The 23,373-nt window shown below is 40.0% G+C and overlaps 1 protein-coding gene across 4 annotated transcripts in view; it reads right to left on the bottom strand.

The window, feature by feature from the left end:
- Window positions 1-22,959, bottom strand: part of CCDC77 (coiled-coil domain containing 77) — a 31,882-nt gene extending 8,923 nt beyond the window's left edge. The window contains exons 1-10 of one of the 4 annotated variants that reach the window (XM_040462621.1): window positions 22,864-22,918; window positions 22,192-22,260; window positions 19,023-19,077; window positions 17,279-17,347; window positions 16,536-16,589; window positions 14,266-14,509; window positions 11,307-11,449; window positions 9,425-9,521; window positions 7,790-7,865; window positions 395-489 (exon numbers count right to left, since the gene is read on the bottom strand). In XM_040462621.1, the coding sequence (XP_040318555.1) occupies window positions 395-489; window positions 7,790-7,865; window positions 9,425-9,521; window positions 11,307-11,449; window positions 14,266-14,509; window positions 16,536-16,573 (693 nt within the window). In that variant the 5' untranslated portion in view covers window positions 16,574-16,589; window positions 17,279-17,347; window positions 19,023-19,077; window positions 22,192-22,260; window positions 22,864-22,918. Of the gene's footprint in view, window positions 1-394; window positions 490-7,789; window positions 7,866-9,424; window positions 9,522-11,306; window positions 11,450-14,265; window positions 14,510-16,535; window positions 16,590-16,693; window positions 16,821-17,278; window positions 17,348-19,022; window positions 19,078-22,191; window positions 22,261-22,863 lie in introns of those variants that run through there. The other 3 variants (XM_040462619.1, XM_040462618.1, XM_040462620.1) reach the window with 3 other exon arrangements.
- Window positions 22,960-23,373: the final 414 nt, after the last annotated feature.

Below are 23,373 nucleotides of genomic sequence, written 5' to 3'. Positions count from 1 at the left end.
GAACAACCTATATTTTCTTTATCACTTGATGAATAGATGTAACATGTATGTAAGAAGATATTTATATGATAACAAAGGTATGCTACACAAAGCTAAAGTTGTGGGGGCGCCTGGGGGGCGCAGTCGGTTAAGTGTCCGACTTCAGCCAGGTCACAATCTCGCGGTCCGGGAGTTCGAGCCCCGCGTCAGGCTCTGGGCTGATGGCTCGGAGCCTGGAGCCTGTTTCCGATTCTGTGTCTCCCTCTCTCTCTGCCCCTCCCCTGTTCATGCTCTGTCTCTCTCTGTCCCAAAAATAAATAAACGTTGAAAAAAAAAAATTTTTTTTTAAATAAATAAATAAATAAATAAAGTTGTGGACAGAAACTGTTCTGGTCTGCCAAAATAAATTCTTTACCTGCAGGGTAAGTGTTTGTATGTCTCCCTGGTATTGCTCAGAAGAACTTTCTTCTTTCTCTCTCATTGCTGGTTTTCTTTTGCTTACTTTAGAATCTAAAACAGAAAACAAAAATTAATCAAGACCCTTACCTAGTTTTTCTTAGCTATTTGAGCATCAACATTAGGTCTGCAGAGGAGTCTGGCTGGGTTTACCTGTAAGAGAAGAAAAGGAAGAAGAATGAAAACATCCAATGGCTATAGTAATAGTTTTCCAAATGGGAATCTCTCTAAAGGAACTATGCCAGGATGTCTTCTGGATAATAATATTCACGTTTCTAAAGAATAAACACTAAATTTTCCTTTGGAGTTGTAGCTATTCTCTTCATAAAATATTATTTAATCAGAAAAGGTAAGGAATAAGGAAAACTAAGTCTAAACATTTGGTTGTGATTTATCACCCAATTTTCTAAAGATGGGGATTTTAAAAATAAGCAATGCTAGGACCCTGCCTGCACCTGCCAGCCAGAGGCCATTTATTGGTGGGGTGGAGCAGCACTTCCCAGGAAGGGGGGTGCACAGAGCAGGACCCTTTAAGGCATCAGGGTTTAAATCCCAGCCTAGCACCAGGGAGGCGTCAGAGTCAGTAGAGCAGGACAAACCGCCTCGTTCGGACCCATGTGGCACTGAGAGGAGGCCCTTTGGTGGGGTGCCCAGAGCGGGACCCTTTAAGACATCTGGGTTTGAACCCCAGATGAGCCCAGGCATGGGAGACTGTGGAGCAAGAGAGAGGAGGAAAAAAATAGCCCCACTCCCACTGTGCAGTACTGTGAGGATGGCCTGAACAGAGTGGTTTGGGACACCGGGGGTCTGGGGAGGAGAGACTGGGATGTCACCATTTTTCTTCCCATCACCAACAAGGTGGGGCCTCAGGGAACCGACAGAGGGCCCACAGTGGAGGCGGAACCCGCCTACACCAAACCACACCCCTCTGTACCTGGTAACTGGGTGTCTACCTGAGCAAGATTGACACTAACCAGACCAGACAGCCTCTCCTCCAGACCAGTGCTGCCACCAGTTTCAAGGCACCATCAGATATCAGTCCAGCATTTTTGCATTTTCTGATTTAATTCTTGGATCATTCTTATTATATGCATATATGTGTGTGTGTGTGTGTGTGTGTGTGTGTGTGTATTTGCACCCATACACATGTATACACACATATATATGTGTGTGTGTGTGTGTATATGTGTGTGTATATATACACATACATACACATATATATACATATATATATACATATATATTTGTGTGTGTGTGTATATATATATATATATATGTTTTCTTCCTTTTCTCCCTCTTATTTCTTCCCTTCTCTATTCCGGTTATTCTGTATTCTGGTTGTTAGTTTATTTAAGCAGACATATTTAACCTATTCTCTTTATACCTGTTCTATATCTCCTTCTTTATTTTCTTCTCTCTCTGGATTAAGCCATATAGTTTCTCTGCCCAGTTAATTTTCTTTTTTTCCTTTCCTTTTCCCCGCCCCTGTCATTTCTCTCTTTGTACAGGACAGGGCCTTTTCCACCACCACTGCCCCTCAACCCCCTTCTTTTAAAAATTTTTTTTCCAGAACTACTTCAATGAACAAATCAAAGCATACCTGGTGGAGGGTCCAAAACATCACTATGAGTAGGGAGATAAAGCAATCAGAGTCACAACAACAGAGAGCACATAACACATTGCAAAACACCTCCTGAAGGGCCAGGCCCTGGACAGTATATGACCCCTCTTTAATATAGTAGTGCTCCCAGGTGCAGGACACATAACAAGCTTTTAAAACACATAAGGGACAGAAAACTAGCCAAAATGACAAAATGGAAGAATTTTCCTCAGAAGAAATTCTGACAGCTGAAGAGTTGATAAAAACAGATATAAACACTATATCTGATCAAGAATTTAGAATAATAGTCATAAGATTAATCGCTGGGCTTGAAAAAAAACAAAAGACAGCAGAGAATCGATTGCTGCAGAGACCAAGGAAATAAAAAGTAGTCAGGATGAATTAAGAAATGCTGTAAATGAGGTACAAAATAAACTAGATGCAGTGACAGCGAGGATTGAAGAGGCAGAGCAGAGTATAAGTGAAATAGAAGATAAAATGATGGAAAAAGATCTAGCCAAGAAAAAAGATAAAAAAATTCTAGACCACGAGGAGGGAATTAGAGAACTGTGATTCAATGAAACCGAATAATATCTGTATCACAGGAGTTCCAGAACAAGAAGAGAGAAAGGGATGGAAGGTTTACTTGAACAAATTATAGCTGAGAACTTCCGCAATCTGGGTAAGGAAACAGACATTGAAATACAGGAGGCACAGAGAATTCTCTTCAGATGTAACGTGAATCAATCTTCTGCACGACATATCATGGCGAAATTGGAAAAATACAAAGATAAAGAGAATTCTGAAAGCAGCTAGGGACAAACAGGCCTTAATCTACAAGGGTAGACACATAAGGGTAGTAGCAGACCTATCTACTGAAACTTGGCAGGCCAGAAGGGAGTGGCAGGAAATATTCAATGTACTGAATAGGAAAAATATGAAGCCAAGAATCCTTTATTCAGCAAGCCTGTCATTCAGAACAGGAGAGATAAAGGTTTTCCCAGACAAACAAAAACTGAAGGAATTCATCACTACTAAACCAGCCCTGCAAGAGATTCTAAGGGGAACTCTGTGAGGGGAATGTTGCAAAGACTACAAAGGACCAGAGACATCACAAGCATGAAACCTACAAATAACACAATGACACTAAATCCATATCTTTCAATAATAACACTGAATATAAATGGGACTAAATGCTCCAATCAAAAGATGCAGGGTATCAGAATGGATAAAAAAACAAGATCCACCTATTTGCTGTCTACAAGAGACCCATTTTAGACCTGAGGACACCTTCAGATTGAAAGTGAGGGGACAGAGAACCATCTATCATGCTATTGGAAGTCAAAAGAAAGCTGGAGTAGCCATACTTCTATCAGACAAACTAGATTTTAAACTAAAGGCTGTAACAAGAGATGAACAAGGGCATTATATCATAATTACAGGGTCTATCCATTAAGAAGAGCTAACAATTATAAAGTTTTATGAACCCAATTTGGTAGCACCCAAATATATAAAACAATGAATCACAAACATAAGTAATCTTACTGATAAGAACATGGTAATTGCAGGGGACTTTAATACTCTACTTACAACAATGGACACATCATCTAGGCAGAAAATCAACACAGAAACAATGGCCCTGAATGATACACTGGACCAGATGGACCTGACACATATATTCAGAATTTTTTATCCAAAAGCAGCAGAATACACATTCTTCTCGAGTGCACATGGAACATTCTCCAAGATAGATCACATACTGGTCACAAAACAGCCCTCAAAAAAATATAAAAGAACTGAGATCATACCATACACATTTTCAGATCACAATGCTATGAAACTTCAAATCAACCATAGGAAAAAGTCTGGAAAACCTCCAAATGCATGGACGTTAAAGGACATCTTACTAAAGAATGAATGGATCAATCAGGCAATTAAAGAAGAAATTAAAAAATATATGGAAACAAATGAAAATGAAAACATGACAGTCCAAACCCTTTGGGATGCATCAAAGGCAGTCCTAAGAGGAAAATACACTGCAATCCAGGCCTATCTCAAGAAACAAGAAAAATCCCAAATACAAAATCTAACAGCACACCTAAAGGATATAGAAGCAGAACAGAAAAGAAACCCCAAGACAGAAGAAGAGAAATAATAAAGATTAGAACAGAAATAAACAATACAAAATCCAAAAAAACAGTAGATCTATGAAACTAAGAGCTGTTTTTTTTGAAAAAATAAACAAAATTGATAAAACCCTAGCCAGAATCCTCAAAAAGAGAGGACCCAAACAGATAAAACCATGAATGAAAATGGACTTATCACAACCAACCCCTCAGAACTAGAAATAATTATCAGAGAATACTATGAAAAATTATATGCCAACAAACTGGACAACTTGGAAGAAATGCACAAATTCCTAGATACCCACACACTACTAAAACTCAAATGGGAAGAAATAGAAAATTTGAACAGACCCATAACTAGTGAAGAAATTGAATCAGTTATCAAATATCCCCAACAAATAAGAGTCCTGGACCAGACTTCCCAGGGGAATTCTACCAGGCATTTAAAGGAGAGTTAATACCTATCCTTCTCAAGCTGTTCCAAAAATTAGAAATGGAAAGAAAGCTTCTGGACTCATTCTATGAAGCCCGTATTACCTTGATTCCCAAACCACACAGAGACCCCACAAAAAAAGGAGAATTACAGGCCAATATCCCTGATGAACATGGATGCAAAAATTCTCAACAAGATACTAGCAAATCGAATTCCATAGCATATAAAAAGAATTCTTCACCAGGATCAAGTAGGATTTATTCCTGGGCTGCAGGGCTGGTTCAATATTCATAAATCAATCAATGTGATACATCACATTAATAAAAGAAAGGATAAGAACCATATGATCCTGTCAATAGATGCAAAACAAAATACAGCATCGTTCCTTAATAAAAACCCTCAAGTAAGTTGGGATAGAAGGAACATACTGAAATATTATAAAAGCCATATATGAAAAGCCCACAGCTAGTATTATCCTCAATGGGGAAAAACAGAGCTTTCCCCTGAGATCAGGAACACAACAGGGATGTCCACTCTCATCACTGTTGTTTAACACAGTGTTAGAAGTCCTAGCATCAGTAATCAGACAACAAAATGAAATAAAAGGCATCAAAACTGGCAAAGAAGAAGGCAAACTTTCACTTTTCACAGACATGATACTCTACATGAAAACCCGAAAGACTCCACCAAAAAGCTGCTAGAACTGATACATGAATTTAGCAAAGTCACAGGATACAAAAATCAATGTACAGAAATCAGTTGCATTTCTATACACCAATAATGAAGCCATAGAAAGAGAAATCAAGAAATCGACCCCACTTACAAATGCACCAAGAATCATAAAATACCTAAGGAATAAACCTAACCAAAGATGTAAAAGATCCGTATGCTGAAAACTATAGAAAACTTATGAAGGAAACTGAAGGAGACACAAAGAAATGGAAAAACATTCCATGGATTCGAAGAATAAATGTTAAAATGTCAAGACTACACAAAGCAATCTACACTTCAATGCAATCCCAGTCAAAATTGCACCAGCATTCTTCTCAAAGCTAGAACAAACAATCCTAAAATTTGTATGGAACCACAAAAGACCCCAAATAGCCAAAGTAATGTTGAAAAAGAAAACCAAAACGGGAAGCATCACAATCCCAGACTTTAGTCTTTACTACAAAGCTATAATCATCAAGACAGTGTGGTATTGGCACAAAAACAGACACATAGACCAATGGAATAGAATAGAGAACCCAGAATTGGACCCACAAGTGTATGGCCAGCTGATCTTTGACAAAGCAGGAAGGGGCATCCAATGGAAAAAAGACAGTCTCTTTAGCAAATGGTGCTGGGAAAACTGGACAGCAACATGCAACTAGACCACTTATACCATACACAAAAATAAACTCAAAATGGATGAAAGATCTAAATGTGAGACAGAAAACCATAAAAACCCTAGAGGAGAAAACAGGCAACAACCTCTTTGACCTCAGTTGCAGCAATTTCTTGCTTGACACATCTCCAAAGGCAAGGGAATTAAAAGCAAAAATGAACTATTGGGACCTCATCAAGATAAAAAGCTTCTGCACTACAAAGGAAACAATCAACAAAACTAAAAGGCAACTGACAGAATGGGAAAAGATATTTGCAAATGACATAGCGGATAAAGGGTTAGTATCCAAAATCTATAAAGAGCTTACCAAACTCAACACCTGAAAAACAAATAATCCAGTGAAGAAATGGGCAGAAGACATGAACAGACACTTTTCCAAAGAAGACATCCAGATGGTTAACAGACACATGAAAAGATGCTCAACGTCACTCATCATCAGGGAAATTCAAATCAAAACCACACTGAGATACCACCTCACACCAGTCAGAGTGTCTAAAATTAACAACTCAGGAAACAACAGATGCTGGCGAGTATGTGGAGAAATGGGAACTCTCTTGCACTGTTGGTGGGAATGCAAACTGGCACACCTGCTCTAGAAAAGTGTGGAGGTTCCTCAAAAAATCAAAAATAGAACTACCCTAGGACCCAGAAATAGCACTGCTATGAATTTATCCAAAGGATATAGGAGTGCTGATTCATAGGGGCACATATACCCCAATGTTTATAGCAGTGTTTTCAACAATAGCCAAATTATGGAAAGAGCCCAAATGTCCATCAACTGATGAATAAAGAAAATTTGATTTATATATACAATGGAATACTACTTGGTAATGAGAAAGAATGAAACCTTGCCATTTGCAGCAATGTAGATGGAACTGGAGGGTATTATGCTAAGTGAAATAAGTCAGTCAGAGAAAAACAGATATCATATGTTTTCATTCATATGTGGAACTTGAGAAACTTAACAGAAGACCACGGGGGAAGGGAAGTGGAAAAATAGTTACAAACAGAGAGGGAGGGAGACAAACTGTAAGAAACTCTTAAATACAGAGAACAAACTGAGGGTTGATGGGTCAGGTGGGGTAGAGGGGAAAATGGGCGATGGGCATTGAGGAGAGCACTTGTTGGGATGAGCACTGAGTGTTGTATGTAAGTGATGAATCACAGGAATCTACCCCCAAAACCAAAAGCACCCTGCACACACTGTATGTTAGCCAATTTGACAATAAATTATATTAAAAAAAACAAGCAACACTAAAATTACACTGAACAAAATTCCTAGAATGATTTAAGAACCTCATGCTAAGAGAACAGATCTTAAGAGTTCTCATCACAGGAAAAACAAATGCATGACCATGTGGGATGATGAATGCTATCCAGACTTACTGTGGTGATCATTTCGTAACACAGACAAATATTGAATCCTTATGTTGTACATTTAAAACAAGTGTAATATGTCAGTTACATCTTAATTTTCTAAAAAGAGGCAAAGATATAAAACTAAGATTTCCATTTAAAAAAAAAAAAAAGAAAGAGACTGAGGCTTAGAATCGAATTAATATTCTGTGATCCCAGAAGTTGTCTAAGTCTGTTTTATGATTTATCATCATGTTAATTATGTATTTTTTATTTTACTTTATTAAAACATCAAGGAAGGTTAAAGGAAAGAAAGCTCAGTGAAATCTGAAACCACCAAAGACATCACTATGAATATTCATTATCACTACATAGTAGAAAAAATTTCTAATCATGTGCACTATGTTTTTGAATTCTGCATCAATGAGAATTTATAATAATGTGGCTAGTACCTGCTCTGAAAGCTGAGGAAAATTCATTCTGTTCACATATACCTACAGGCTGCTTAGTCTTTTGGAAAATGCTGACCTGAAAAGGCAAAAAAAAAAAAAGTATAGAATTAGCCTCCCTATAAGATGTCATATTTCACTTTTTAGCTTTATTTCTGTAGGTCAAACACTATTCACATATCAAATTTGTCAAAATTGCCATAATCATATAAGGATGTCATGTATGTGAGATACCAAAGTGGACAAAGTAACAAATTGGATAAAACTCAGTGCTGGTAATACAAACTAAAAAAATTAAATTTCAGAGTTATCTAGTAATATCTGCTGAAAGAAAGGGGGAGGGGATCCTTGACAAAGGCCTTTAGGAAAATAACGGTACCACCAAAGAATGTATATGTAGATACACATAAATATGCTCATTGAGGCACTGTTTATACAAGTATAAAAATGGAAATACTATACATACACAAATATTTCTATATGAATGGAAAAAGAGTTTTATCTCTGGGATATAGAATTATGCGACACTGCCACTCTTATATGATCGATTTCTCAAATCTATCTGTTTTTAATAAAGACCATGCATTACTTTTCTTATCAGCAGAAACTTCACATTAAAAAAGAAACCTGAGGGGTGCCTGGGTGGCTCAGTTGGTTAAGCGACCGACTTCAGCTCACGTCATGATCTCACAGTTCATGAGTTCGAGCCCTGTGTCGGGCTCTGTGCTGACAGCTTGGAGCCTGGAGCCTGCTTGGGATTCTGTGTCTCCCTCTCTTTCTGCCCTTCCCCCACTCATGCTCTGTGTATCTCTTTCTCTCTCAAAAATAAAAAAAATTAAAAAAAAAAAAAAAAAGAAACCTGAGTATTGCAACTTGCTCCCACACTAACTCTGCTCCTGCTTTCCTCTCTAATCTCCCCCCAAAACATCTACTCCTCTATGCTTTAGATTTCCAAACAATAGGGGCACCTGGGTGGCTCAGCTGGTTAGGCATCTGACTTCAGCTCAGGTCACGATCTCGGGGTTCGTGAGTTTGAGCCCCACATTGGGCTCTGCGGAGCCTGAAGCCTGCTTCAAATTCTGTGTCTCCCCCTCTCTCTGCCCCTCCCCAGCTCGCACTCTGTCTCTCTCTCTCTCTTTTTTTTTTTTTTTTATTTTGTTTTAACGTTTATTTATTTTTGAGACAGAGAGAGACAGAGCATGAACGGGGGAGGGTCAGAGAGGGAGACACAGAATCCGAAACAGGCTCCAGGCTCCGAGCTGTCAGCACAGAGCCCGACGCGGGGCTCGAACTCACGGACCGCGAGATCGTGACCTGAGCCAAAGTCGGCCGCTCAACCAACTGAGCCACCCAGGCGCCCCTCTATCTCTCTTAAATATAAATAAACATTTAAAAAAAATTAGATTTCCAAACAATAAAATGGGGTAAACAATACTACTTCCCAAGGTTTTTTCGGAGAAAAATAAATAAAATCATAAAACTGTCTATAATTATAGCAAGTGCTCTGAAAACTTAGGGGCTATGACATTTAATTCTCCTTCTATCTTCTTTAATAAGTACCAAAATTGCTCTTATTGTGGACCCCATCCTGTATTTTATAAAAGCCATGCTTACCATGCTGTACCAAAGATTACTTACTTTGTTTGGAGGCTCCTTATAAAAATAGGTCACTTCTCCAGTGTCTGTGCCCACAAGGGTCAAGAGGTTCTGAATCTTTTTCTTGTCTTCTAACTCCCTGCAATTCTCATAGAGTAAGCACATATTGTGTTCAGAGGAAGTAAATTTTCCTATTTAAAAGACCTCCTTTCTGATTTACTTTTACAACAATGGCAACATCAAATTAAAATTGAGTAAGATATATTCAGACCTTAGCTCTAATTTTTAAAACATCAGGTGTTTATACTAATTCAGAAAGAATGGATCAAAGACCTACATATAAGAGTTAAAACTATAAAACTCTTAGAAGAAAACAAAGTGATATTGGATTTGGCAATGATTTTTTAAACATGACATCAAAAGCAGAAGGAACAAAAAGAAAAATATACCAATTGGACCTTACAAAAATAAAAAACTTTTGTGCATCAAAGGACTATCAACAGAATAAAATGGCAACACTCAGAATGGGAGAAAACACTTGGAAATCACTTACCTAATAAGGGATTCAATCTAGAATATACAAAGAACTCTTAAAACTAAACAACAGTAAAAATCAAAGAACCCAATTCAAAAATGGGCAAAGGACTTGAATAGACATTTCTCTGAAAAAGATACACAAATGACCAATAAACATGTCAGAAAATGTCAACATCACTAATCATTAGGGCAATGTAAACCAAAACAATGAGATACTACTTTACACCCATTAAGATAGCTAGTATTAAAAAAAAATAAAGAACAAATGTTGGTATGCACATTCAGTAAGAGACTGAAACCTATGTGCACTGTGGGTGGGAATATAAAGTGGTACAGTCACTATGGGAAACAGTATGGCAGTTCCTCAAAATTATTAAACATAGAATTAACATTTGATTCAGCAATCACACTTCTGGGTATATATACAAAACAACTGAAAGCAGAGACCTGAACAGGTATGTGTACATCAATGTTCACAGCAGTGTTATTCACAATAGCTAGAAGATGGAAATAATTCAGATGTCCATCAATGGACCAAGGGATAAACACAATGTGGTATATACATATAATGGAATATTATTTGGCCTTAACAAGGGATGAAAGTTTGATATGTGCTACAACGTTGGTGAACCTTGAAAACATTGTGCTAAATGAAATAAGCCAGATGCAAAGGGACAAATACTATCTGATTCTGCTTATATGAAGTCAAACACATAGATAGAAGGTAGAACAGTGGTTACTGGGAGCTAGGAGGAGGGGAGATGGGGAGATATTGTTTAGAGTTTCTATATGGGATGATGAAAAAGTATTCTAGACATGGATAGTGGTATGGCTGCACAATAATGTGAATATACCTAATGCCACTGCACTATGCACTTAAAAATGACTAAAATGGTAAATTTCATGTTAAATATATTTTACCACAATTTAAAAAAAATTTAGTAGTGGATGCTTCCACATCGTGGACCACTGCTCAGATGCTACCTTCAGGATCAAGACCCTTCTCACCCAAGAGCTTCTCCAGCAACTGCCCTAGGCTGAAGGCAGCAGCCTTTCCCAAGTCTATATCCCCTCCCTGGTGGCAGCCTACAGCCAATGAGTGGGGTACAAATGTTCAACCCCTTTGCCTCTGAATGGCTGTCCTGGCCTCAGAGCTCAGCTGAAGCTAACTGTTACCATCGAATCACAGTTCAAATTCTTCCTCTGTCCAAATCTGCTCGTAGATGGTATTCCTGAGAGTCTACCTAACCATCCTACGGGCATTCGTATCCATCTCAGAGTCTGCTTCCTGGGGAACACAACCTAAGAGAAGGACCATAGAGATATTTATCTTGTTTCATTTAATTTAGAAACAGAACTCCAATAGTTCCCTTCTGCTAGTTGGCACCTGATTCTCAGTCGGTCGTTTTCAGAGTAGAGGCGTAAAGCATGTTCCCGTTCCTGGAAGAGGCAGACCTGCATATCACTTAGGGCTTTCTGCAATTCAGCAATCTCTTCCTCCCTCTGCTGCAAATCCCATTCTAGTTTATGCTGAGGGAAAAAAAAAGGTAGTTGAAAAGATATCTGACTTCATAGGAGTATCTCTTATTGGGTATGGTGGCTCAGTTCAGGTAGATATATCACAAAGTGAATGGTTTCACCAACACAGAATTCAAATGACAACAGCTGTGTATAGACTAGGGTTTAAAAGCTACAGGGTGAGTGTGACGTTTGCATGTAACATCAAAGCTCTCGTATCTTTTACAGATTACAAAACCCTGTAATGCCAAATGATCTACCTGTTCTAGTCACACCTTTTTTTTTTTTTTTTTTGTTAATGCTTTCTATGTAATAAGGATTATAAAATGTTGGAAAGACAAAGATAAAAAGGTATGATTTTTGGCTACAGAGCTGAAGAATTTTGTGGGGAAAGAGACATGCCAACAATTAAAGTGAAATAATTATTTCATGAAAGAGAATACAGAATAAAATGGTAGAGGGGAAAGCACGGCAGGGGTAAAACCTCTAACAGGGAATGCAACCAAAAAGTTGGAACTTGAAAGACGAAAACTGTTGGAGACAAGCAGAGGGGGGCGTACTCTCAGGAAAGAGACATAAATACACAACCATCAAAGAGCCGTAAGTGTCTGGAAAACTCCAAGTACTTCAGTGTTACTGGAGTGGATAGTGAGAGGCAGACTGGGGACTTATGGGGCCGGAGGCTGGATACTGGTAAGGAGTAGCTCAGGGGAGGCGTAACAAGAGTCTGAACTAGTGCTGTGGCAAGAGCGATTAAGCTGTAAGAATGGATCTAGTGACATTAAGGAAGCAGAAGCAATAGCACTTACCAAATGAAGGAAGTAGGGGCTGGGGAGTGCGGCAGGCAACGATACCATTTACTGGACAAAGAATAAAGACAAGTGAAGAGATAAGGGGAAGTGTCAGTGGCATATATGAATGTGTGGGTAGGGGAGCAAAGGGGAAAGGAGCTCAGACGTGGGCATGTTAGCATGGAGCTAGCTCAGGGAGAAAAGGGAGTCCCCATCAGTTACTTGGTGTCATCATCGCAGATGTAGCAGTAGAACGAACAAATACAATGAGACCGTATACGGTGGAATCTAGAACTTAGACAGTTAAGACTAAGGAAAGGGAGTTGTGAATGGAGACTGACAAGAACTGGGCAGAGAGGTGAAGACAGAACCTAGGAAAGAAAAATGACAGAAATCAAGAAAGGATGAGTTTGCAGAAAAAGGTCAATGGTGACAAATACTGCAAAGGCTACAAAGAGAAGAGATCATTTTGACAAGTAGGTTCTGGAGACCACAGGAGGTACAGTTTTCATGGAGCAATGAGGACAGAGACCAAACTGCAGTCAAGAAGTCGCTGAGAGAGTGATAAAGTCAAACTATTCTGTAAGTGTGGTTGAGAAAAGAGGGTCGACAGGGAAAAGCATAACTACAGAACGGCATTTTCTTCCTTTAAGTTGGGAAAGACTGGAGTATGTTTATATACTGAGGAGAAAAAGCGAATGTCATGCAAGAAGTTAAAAACAGAACACGGAGAGAAGAGAGCGGATGAAACAGGGTTTCTTAGGAGGAAGGAGGATTGGGGGCCAGGGAGAGTTCTGGATCAATTCACCTTGAACAGGCAGAGACATCTTGCCCCTGCAGCGGTAAAGAAGAAGAGAGATGGACAGAGGTGCATCTGTGTGTGGATGGGCAGGAAGGGAGTGCATGCGAGGTGGCTGGCATTTCCTTTGTGAACTAGGAAGCAAGATTGCCTGAGAGAAGTGGGCTAAGAAGGGGTGGCAGGCTGGAGGAGAGTGAGGGTATGGCCCAGGTGAGCACAGGTGAGAAAATGGTTGTACAGTGACTGAGGATACGGATGGATATGTTTACCGTGACTTTATTGTGTAATGATTTGTGACTGTTCTAGGAGAACGGTTCTTAACTGGGGGGTAATTTTGCCTATGCCCCCAGGAGAAATTGGGCAGTGTCTACAGGCATTTTTGATGGTCACAATTGGGGACAGGGAGGATGGGGGCAGAGGTGTGCTACTGGTATCTAGTGAGTAGAGGCCAAGGATGCTGCTAAACATCGTACAATGCACAGGACAGTCTTCACAACAAAGAATTACCCAGCCCCAAATGTCAATAATGCCAAGACTGAGAAATCCTGCTCCAGGAGAGGAGGTGGTGGAGAACCAGATGAAGTTATAGCTAGGATTTGTGCTATGCAAGCAGAGCAGAAGAATAAGCAAGGGGTCATGTACAGGCAGTACAGCCACTGAAGTGAAGCACAATGGGATTTGGGTTAGAAGGAAGGACATGATGTCAGAAAACTGACAGGCAACACTTAGAAAACCTGAAAAGTCGGGATGCCCAGGGGGCTCAGTTGGTTAAGCATCTGACTCTTTATTTCAGCTCAGGTCACGATCTCATGGTTTATGAGATCGAGCCCTGCAATGGGCTCTGTCCTGACAGTGGAAAGACTGCTTGGGATTGTCTCTCTCTCTCTCTCTCTGCTCCTCCCCCACTTGCTCTCACTCCCTCTCAAAATAAATAAACTTAAAAAAAAAAAAGGGGGGGGGTGAAGAGGTGGCTCAGTCAGTTAAGCATTTGACTCTCGATTTCAGCTCAGGCTGTGATCTCACGAGTAAGATCAAGCCCCGAGTCAGCATGGAACCTGCGTGGGATTCTCTCTCCCTCTGCCCCTCCCTGGCTCACATGAGTGCATGTGCTCTCTCTCTCAAAATAAATAAATAAACTTTAAATAAAATATGTGATTATGATACAAGCTGGCACTTCTCTCAGTAACGAATGGACTCCATCAGAGTCCTGAAAGGGCACAATGCACCATCTCTTTCACCTGTCCTTCACAAGCTCCTTTGTAGAGTTCCAGTTTCTTCAACAGATCTTCATTTTCTGCCTCACACTCAGCCATCTTCTTTTGGTAATATTCCAGAAGCTCCTGAGAAGGGCAGAGGACAGCCAGACGATCTTGTGTGGAAGGCAAGGGAGTTGACTCCACCGAATCCAAGAAAGACTTTCCCTTCCAGTTGGTGGGACCACTGAAGCCACAGGCAACATCATGTTTGGAGGCAGTTGTCAGCCTATGTGACATTACAAAGGGCAAGTTCATTAAACTGTGGGGACGTTTATGAGACATTATAATTTCTTAAATAAAAAAGGGGTTTATGTTCTTAAAGTGCTAGAAGTAAGGTGCTCATAAGCCTTCAAAGTTTGATGTTTCAGGTTAGTGACAAATCTTGTGAACTGGTTTCCAAGTATTAAAGGCTTAAAGGTAGATTCAAAATACACGTTAGAAGGATAAAAAGATCATTTAGAAAAATGAAACATCACCCAAGTAAGACCAGGTAGTAACAGAAAATGTAATGCTCTTCAGATGCCTAGCAACGGAACACTATACACTGTAGTAAAACTGCTACTCCTCTTGTCCTAGAGAAACTCATGCACATATATACAAGCTGACATGTAAGAAAATGTTTATAATGACATTGTTTGTAACAATAAAAATGGTAAGCCTTCCATCCATTCAATAGGATGATGGATAAATTGTGGTATATTCATATAAATGGAACATTATTCAAAGTTATTAGAAACTGTGAATTAGAGATACTCAAATATTACTGAATCACCCAAACGGTATTAAATGGAAAAATGTATGGAGATGCGTATATAGAAGGTACTGCCATTTGTTTAAGATTATAATTTGCAAAATGAAACTGTTCTTAGGAACAAGCATATAAGTGGCAAACTTATTAAGAAAGGGAATGATAAATATAAGATTCAGGATTAGAAAATAGGCTAGTTAGTGAGCACACAATCATATTAGCATCAGAGACATCTGAATTACACAGACCAAGACTAGACCAGATCAAAGGTTAATCAAAGGCAAGACAAGAAGTTTAGCAAGTAAGAGCCTTCAGCTAAAAGAATGAAAGTTGGAAAACAAATAGCCCAGAAGTGGAGAAACCCTGTGAAAATTAATCCAGTTTGGCTAAATCTCTACAATTTACAACATAACAAAATACACAGCAGTGTGGAGAAACTTTATACCGGAAGCCCAGAGTTGTAGCTAATGAAGGTCATGGTCAACACCTTTAATAAGTGAGCATGTACAGAAGAGATATTAAAATTTACTTTCAGCTATCAGGAAGGAAAAAAAACTTAGTATTTTCTCAATCACTAAAAGCTCATGACAGAAATACTCTTTTACTTAATGTTTCATGTTTTCAACGTTTATTTATTTTTGGGACAGAGAGAGACAGAGCATGAATGGTGGAGGGGCAGAGAGAGAGGGAGACACAGGATCGGAAACAGGCTCCAGGCTCTGAGCCATCAGCCCAGAGCCCGACGCGGGGCTCGAACTCACGGACTGTGAGATCGTGACCTGGCTGAAGTCGGACGCTTAACCGACTGCGCCACCCAGGCGCCCCAATGTTTCATGTTTTCAAAGGAAGTTTTATTTATAACAACTCTGGGAAATAGGCTAGTAGATGAACTAAGAGGTACTTCTGAGATTCTGCAGTGGGGAGCGATGGCCATGAGGATGAGATGTATCTATTGTGTAGCAATAGCAGAACTGGAATTAAAAGTCCCCTGTTTGTATGCTGATTGTTCCCTCTGTCGTCCAGCATCCACAGGTACTATACCAGGCTCACTCAAACTGCCTGCATTCTGGTATGCACATTTAATATGTCCTAGTTTTTAATGTTTATTTATTTATTTTAAGAGAGAGAAAGAGAGAAAGAGAGAGAGAGAGAGAGAGAGAGAGGGAGAGAGAGAAAGTGCAAGCGGGGAAGGGGCAGAGAGAGAAGGAGAGAACCCCAAGCAGACGTTGCGCTGCCAGCATGGAGCCTGATGTGGGTCGTGAGATCATGCCCTGAGCTAAAATTAAGAGTCAGACGCTTAACCAACTGAGCCAGGCACCCCTAATATGTCCTAGTTTTTAATCCGAAAAATACATAGTAAGAATAGAGAAATGAGGTCTAACATAGTTTAAATCCAGAGTTTGGAAATACGCTTCTAAAACCCTTCTAGTTCCCAAGTTAACTTGCACTTAAGGCTACAGAAGTCTTGATTCTTTAACAAGTCAAAAATAAACAAATGGCTTACTTTCTGGAGACAGGGGTTCGTGTTGGGGTAAAGTTCATTCTGTCCTTTTCACACCTGTCAAACACACAAAAATTCAGAATGAGGGGTCAGGAACAGAAAAAAACCAGTATAAGATGGGATGCACAGACTCATTCCCTCTCCACCATCATCAGATGCACCTGCTGGTGAGAACGTGTTGTCCTAAAATGTAGGACTCTTGGGGTGCCTGGCTGGCTTAGACAGAAGAGCATGTGACTCTTGATCTCAGGGTTGTGAGTTTGAGTCCCATCTTGGGTGTTCTGATTACTAAAAACAAACAAAACAACAATAACAACAACAAAAACCAGCTTAAAAATAAATAAAAAATAAATAAAATATAGCACTCTTTAAAGTTGTTCCAAATCCTGAAAATCTGACTTTGAATTTTCGTAAGGCATTCATTGTTCTTATTTTCAAATAAAATCAGAATGGACAAGCACACACAAAAGAAAAGCCTCCTTTATATGAAGGCTGTCTGCAACAATGCAAAACAAATTTACAATCCTTTTGCTGATACAGAAGAGAGATTCAGAAAAGTTTTTGACAAGTAAGGGACAGTATGGGAATTAAGGTAGAGGACTAGTTATGCTAAATTTAAAATAAATACAAAGCCACTGACATTTTATCCTTATTTGGTGTTCTTTATCCATTGTTTTATCTTAGAGAAAGAAAAAACTACTTACAAAAGTTCATTTACAATCTCCATTCCCATTGCTAATACAGACCTTGGGTTCCTCTATTTGAACAACCTTATCACAGAAATTTTCATGAAGATAACCTCACAGTCATGTTCTCTGAAAGAGGGAGGAGAGAAGGAGAAAGGGGGAGAGAAAAAGGGAAAGAGACCGAGAGGAGGAAGGGGAAGAGGGAAGGAGGGAGGGGAGAGGAGAATTTATTTTATTAACTTTAGAGAAAACTGTCTTATTGAGCATGCTTTGTCAACCCGTTTGATTTTGAGCAAGATGATGTAATATTCTGCTCATGTACTTTTAGGGTTCTTCCTCATCTTTCTCTATACTTATTGCCTTGGTGACCACAGAAAGTGTCAGTTTTCAAATACCATCTACACATTAATGGTTTTCAAATTTCTCCCTCCAGCGCTGGCTCTGCCCTCGACTCTGATCATGCCTATCTGACTGCCTATTCCATATCTCCATTTAGATGTCGTACAGGTCTCTCAGGCTTAACAGGTCCCAAACCAAGCTCCTGCTAAATAAATACCTACCATCCAAAGCTGCTCTTCTCTCAGAATTCTACCTTCCAGTAATTACTACCTCCATCTTGCCAGTTGTTTATGACAAAAAACTCGGTTGGAGAAACTTTACTCCTCTCCTTGTCTTATATGCTACACTTGATCCCTGTGAGCAAATCCTATTGGCTTTACCATCCAAATATCTAGAATCTGACGATCACTCATGCCAATACTGCCCTGGTCCAATGCACTACAACCTCTTGCTTGGATGACTACAACAGCCTCTTCAACTGGTGTCTTTGCTTCTGCTTTTAGAGCAGCCCCCCACAGTCTATTCGCAACATAGCAGTTAGAGTGATTACTTAAAATATAATTCAAACCACAAAGCTCCTCTTCTCAAAAGCCTCCAAGCTGTTTTGTTTTAGTCAGAGAACCAACATCTTTAAAATGGTTTACAAAGTCCTACATGGTCCTACTATCCCAGTACTTCTGTGACCCCACCTACTACTCTCCCCCTGCTCACTGCTCCAACAACACCGGGCTCTGCTGTTCCTCAAACGTGCCAAATTTTTACTTCAGACTTCACATTTCTACTGTATTTATGATGTTCTTCTCCCATTCATTTATACGGCTTGTTCCCGCTGCTTGAGGGTCCTGATGTCACCTTCTTGGTGAGTCTCCTCTGACCACTCTGGCATCCCCTTACCGACCTTCTCTGCTTTACTTCATCACTATCTGATATATTTTACTTATTGACTCCCCACACTGGATCGTGGAAACTCACTAAGGGCAGGGATTTTTTATCTCTTGTTTTCACTGCTAAATCCCCAGTCATTAAAAACAGTGCCTGGTTCAGTAGATGCTCAGTAAATTTTTTTAAAAATCCTCAATATGAATTTGAAAGACTCTGTTCAACATCTTCTTCTACTGGTCAGTCTACCCAGTTTAGCTAGAATACTGGTTTCTGTCTGTCATTCCATTAGCTTTCTTCTACCAACCAACCCTTCAAATATACCATCTCTTTTTCTCACTCTCTCCTTTAAAAACATTTTTAAGTTTATTTATTTATTTTGAGAGAGACAGAGACAGTGTGAGTAGGGGAGGAGCAGAGAATGAGAGAATCCCAAGCAGGCTCCACACTGTCTGCAGAGTCCAATGCAGGGCTCGAACTCAGAAACTGTGAGATCATGACCTGAGCCAAAACCAGGAATCAGAGGCTTAATCGACTGAGACACCCAGGCACCCCTCTCACTCTCTCCTTTAAAATGACTACTCACCTCCTTCCACAAAACTTCTCCAAGTCGGGCCAATTTGTCTTTTGTAAAAAATAACCTAGAAAATAGAAATGGTAATTGGGTTGGTATAGTAGGATAATGGGTAACATTTTTTTTTTTTAAAAAGCTTTATTGAGATAGAGTAACTCACATTCCAAAAGTCATTCATTTAAAGTATATAATTCAGGGGTGTCAGGGTTGGTCAGTCAGTTAAGCGTCTGACTTCGGCTCGGGTCGTGATCTCGCAGTTCGTGAGTTCGAGCCCCACGTCGGGCTCTGTGCTGACAGCTCAAAGCCTGGAGTCTGCTTCAGATTCTGTGTCTCCTTCTCTCTCTGCCCCTCCCCTGCTTGTACTCTCTCTCCCTCTCTCTCAAAAATGGTTAAAAAAAAATCTTTAAAGTATATAATTCAATGCTTTCAGTATGTTCAGATATGTGTAACCATCACAATTACAGAACATTTTCATCACTTCAAGAAGTCCTCTACCCTTTAGCCATCACCCCTGTGCCCCCCTCCCCTTAAACTCTTAAGCAACCACTGATCTACTTTGTGCTTCTATAGATCTCCCTATTTTGGACTTCCACAGGAATGAGATCATATAGTATGTGGTCCTTTGCGGTTGGCTCGTACTGTTCTCTCTCACTTAACATAATGTTTTCAAGGTTCATCTGTGCTGTAGCGTGTATTAGTACTTCATTCTTTTATTTATTTTTTTAAAATTTTTTTTTATGTTTATTTATTTTTGAGACAGAGAGAGACAGAGCATGAACGGGGGAGGGTCAGAAAGAGGGAGACACAGAATCCGAAACAGGCTCCAGGCTCTGAGCTGTCAGCACAGAGCCCGACGCGGGGCTCGAAATCACGGATCGCGATATCATGACCTGAGCCGAAGTCGGCCGCTTAACCGACTGAGCCACCCAGGCGCCCCAGTACTTCATTCTTTTATATGGCCAAAGAATATCCCATTTTATGAATCCAGGTGACATCTTAAAGATGAATGCCACTGTTCTAAAACTATTTAAGAGTAACTTGGAATGCTTTTTTTTTTAAATAATCTTGAGTCATTTTATTTGTTTTATAAAGTAAAAGTAAAGCCCAACATGGGCTCAAACCCACAACCCCAAGATCAAGAGCTGCACGCTCTACCAAATGAGCCAGCCAGGCCCTGCCGCGCTGCACACCCCCCACCCCGCCCCCAAGTAACCTGGAACTTTAAGAGAGTCCTCCCACAACCCGTAACCTCTCTTCCCCCTCCGAGTCAGCGACTGTCCTCACTCCTGTTTCCTATGACTACTGCACATCTATAAAAAGTTATCTATATTCACATCTCATTTAGTTTTATTCTCTCACAATCTGACTTCTACTACAACATCTGAACTGGTTATTCTTCTTGGTCACAAGACATCCAAATGAATAAATTTAACTGCTTTCTTGGTTTCCCACCCTCCATCCAACAAGTCACTCCTTGCTTTGCATACTTAATTTGACAGTGTTGACCACCTTTTCAAAAAATATTGGGAGTTGAGAGCTTGGGCTCTAAAGTTAAACAGACTTGGGTTTAAGTATAAGCTTTGTCCCTTATTAGCTGTGTAACAAGACCTGTTATTTAACCTCACTACATTTCAGTTACTTATTAAAGAGGGGGAAATTAGGGGTGCCTTAGTGGCCCAGTCAGTTGAGCATCCAACTTCAGCTCAGGTCATAATCTCACAGTTCTTGAGTTTGAGCCCCACACTGGGCTCTGAGTTGACAGTGTGCAGCCTGCCTGGGATTCTTTCTCTCCCTCTCTCTGCCCCTACCCCACTTGCTCTTTTTCTCTCAAAATAAAATAAACTTAAAAAAAAAAAAAAGGGGATAATAGGGGAGCCTGGGTGGCTCAGTTGGTTGAGGGTCCAACTTCAGCTCAGTTCATGATCTCATGGTTCTTGAGTTTGAGCCCCGTGTCAAGCTCACAACTGTAAGCACAGAGCCTGCTTCGGATCCTCTGTCCCCATTCCTCTCTGCTCCTGCCTCTCTCTCAAAAAATAATAAACACTTAAAAAAGGAAGATGGGGAAAATAGCATATATCATAGGTTGGTGTGAGAATTAAATGAAATAATGAATAAAAAGGATGAACAGTGACACATAAGTGCTCAATAAATGGAGATTATTATTTTTTACTGAAAATTTTCCTTTCTTGGTTCAAAAGGTTCTGTCTTCAACTTTCTTTGCTATTTCCTCTATCCATTTCTGTGGGAATATCATTATCCCCACTGCATTTATGATTACCTCTATTATTTAAAACACTACCTGGCACAGAGTAATTAACAATTACTTACTGAATGAACAAATGACATCTTTCAATATCCTGGTTTGAATGTCCAATATGTAATGGACATTTTCACCTATATGTCCCACTGGAGTTTGAAATGTCTAACTTAAAAAAGTTTAACTTAAAAAAAAATCACTCAAGTCACGTATGTTTTAGCACCTCAAAGCAAATTCAGCATCTCATAAGCAACCTGGACTTTAAAATTAACATTCATTATTTCATTACTCCTTCTCTTGACCTTCATCCAACCATATGAAAATTCCATATAGTCTCTCTGGGCAATCACCATGTTTATTCAGGATCTCCATATCTTCTTCCCAGCTCTACTATAATGGCTTAACTGTTCTACCCACCCCTTGTCTGCCTTGGACCATATTCTTTTGTTTTTTAAGTTTATTTATTTTGAGAGAGAAAGAGAACCAGGGAGGGACAGAGAAGGAGGGAGAGAGAGAGCATCCCATGCAGGCTCCATGCTGTCAGCACAGAGCCCAACATGGGGCCGATCTCACGAATGTGAGATCATGACTTGTGAAATCGTGACACAAGCAGAAGTCGAGAGTTGGATGCTTAAGTGACTGAGCTAACCAGGCTCCCCTTTGCACCATATTCTTAAAAGTCATAATATTCATCAGTGGCTCCTCATAGCCTAATGCATTAAATGAAACTCAGCCTGGATGTCATGGCTCTCTATCTAAGGACCAAACCTATCTCCCCTAATTTCCCTCTCTTCCCCTAAAATACTCCCGTTGCAGATAACTTTCTTGCCTCCATGCCTTTGTTGGTGAGCTTCCCTCCAGCTAGAACATACATCAATCCACCCCCACCCTTCCCCCCTTCACTTAATGAAATCCAGTTAGTACCTGAAAACTAACTACCTCCATCTCTTTCCATAGTCTCTCGATCCAAATTGATCTATCAAAATGATGTAGCTGCAAAAGAACACCATCTGTAATTCTCTAAAAGTTAACATAATAGAGTTCTTTGTTGCTATAACTTCTCTCATGGCAGGGTATGTTCCTTGCAGATAGAAAATGGGCATTACTCATTATAGTACCTCCCAAAAGATCAATATAGATAAATTAATGGGTTTCAGTTAGCTTCCACTCCTCTCTCTGTGATATCCTCATTTAAGTGGTTTCTTTGTTTTTTAATACAGCCTGTTTACTTAAAATTAAATCTTGATTAGTACTTTGACATTTATTTTATTTACCCCCATAACAACTCGGTTAAATACTTTTATTATACTTTAATCTACAAATGAGGAAATTGAGGGTTAGACTATTGTGGGATGAGGGAATACCGGAGCGCATTTCCAGGACACCAAATTCTACACTCTTTTTTATATTTCATCCTGCTGTTGACTCCCTCATGTTTATGGCTCCCCAATCCTCCAGCACCCTCAAAATATTTCACTTTGCACATCCTAACTTCCTTCTTCCGGGACCCACACTTACTTCTCCCTCACCAGATTTTTTCTAGCCCAAGGCCCGTTCCCCCACTCCTGCATCCCAAACCCAAAACTCTGTACTCACGGCACACTAAACCTCCGACTCAGAAACCCGCAACCGAAAAACAAAACTTAAATCCGGTAGCTTTGCAGCGTGCACGAAATCGGCCCAATCGCCCACAAGTTTACACGGCCCTTTGGATTGTGCGCCAATAGGAAGGCTATTCACACAGAGGCACGCCCCATTCCCGCTCTTCCTCGCTTCGCGTCTAACCGCGCAGAGATAGCCGGGAAATGTAGTTTTACTTCAGCACGCAGCTTCCCTGGTGGAGGATGTTAATGGCTTGCAACCCAGTTCATCCCAGTACTGGTAGTGTGGTGTTTGGGGTCAGAACGCACTAATTTTGGGCACTCCCAGTTTAAACTTGTTCAACTACTTTGTTTTCATAAAAAATCATGCAGAAACGCGATGCATAATCATGCAATGGATACAGGATTATTATGTGTTGCAATTTACAAGCTCATATCAAGGTGAAGATTCTAAGAAGATAATTTCTCCCTCAATGACCTGGTGGCCTAGGGTCAAGATAGGACC

The sequence above is a fragment of the Herpailurus yagouaroundi genome, unplaced genomic scaffold (genome assembly GCF_014898765.1).
Source record: "Herpailurus yagouaroundi ecotype Mexico unplaced genomic scaffold, PumYag 355, whole genome shotgun sequence".
Lineage (NCBI taxonomy): Eukaryota > Metazoa > Chordata > Mammalia > Carnivora > Felidae > Herpailurus > Herpailurus yagouaroundi.
The sequence above is the reverse complement of the archived record's forward strand: the minus strand, read 5'-3'. Positions and strand labels throughout refer to the sequence as shown.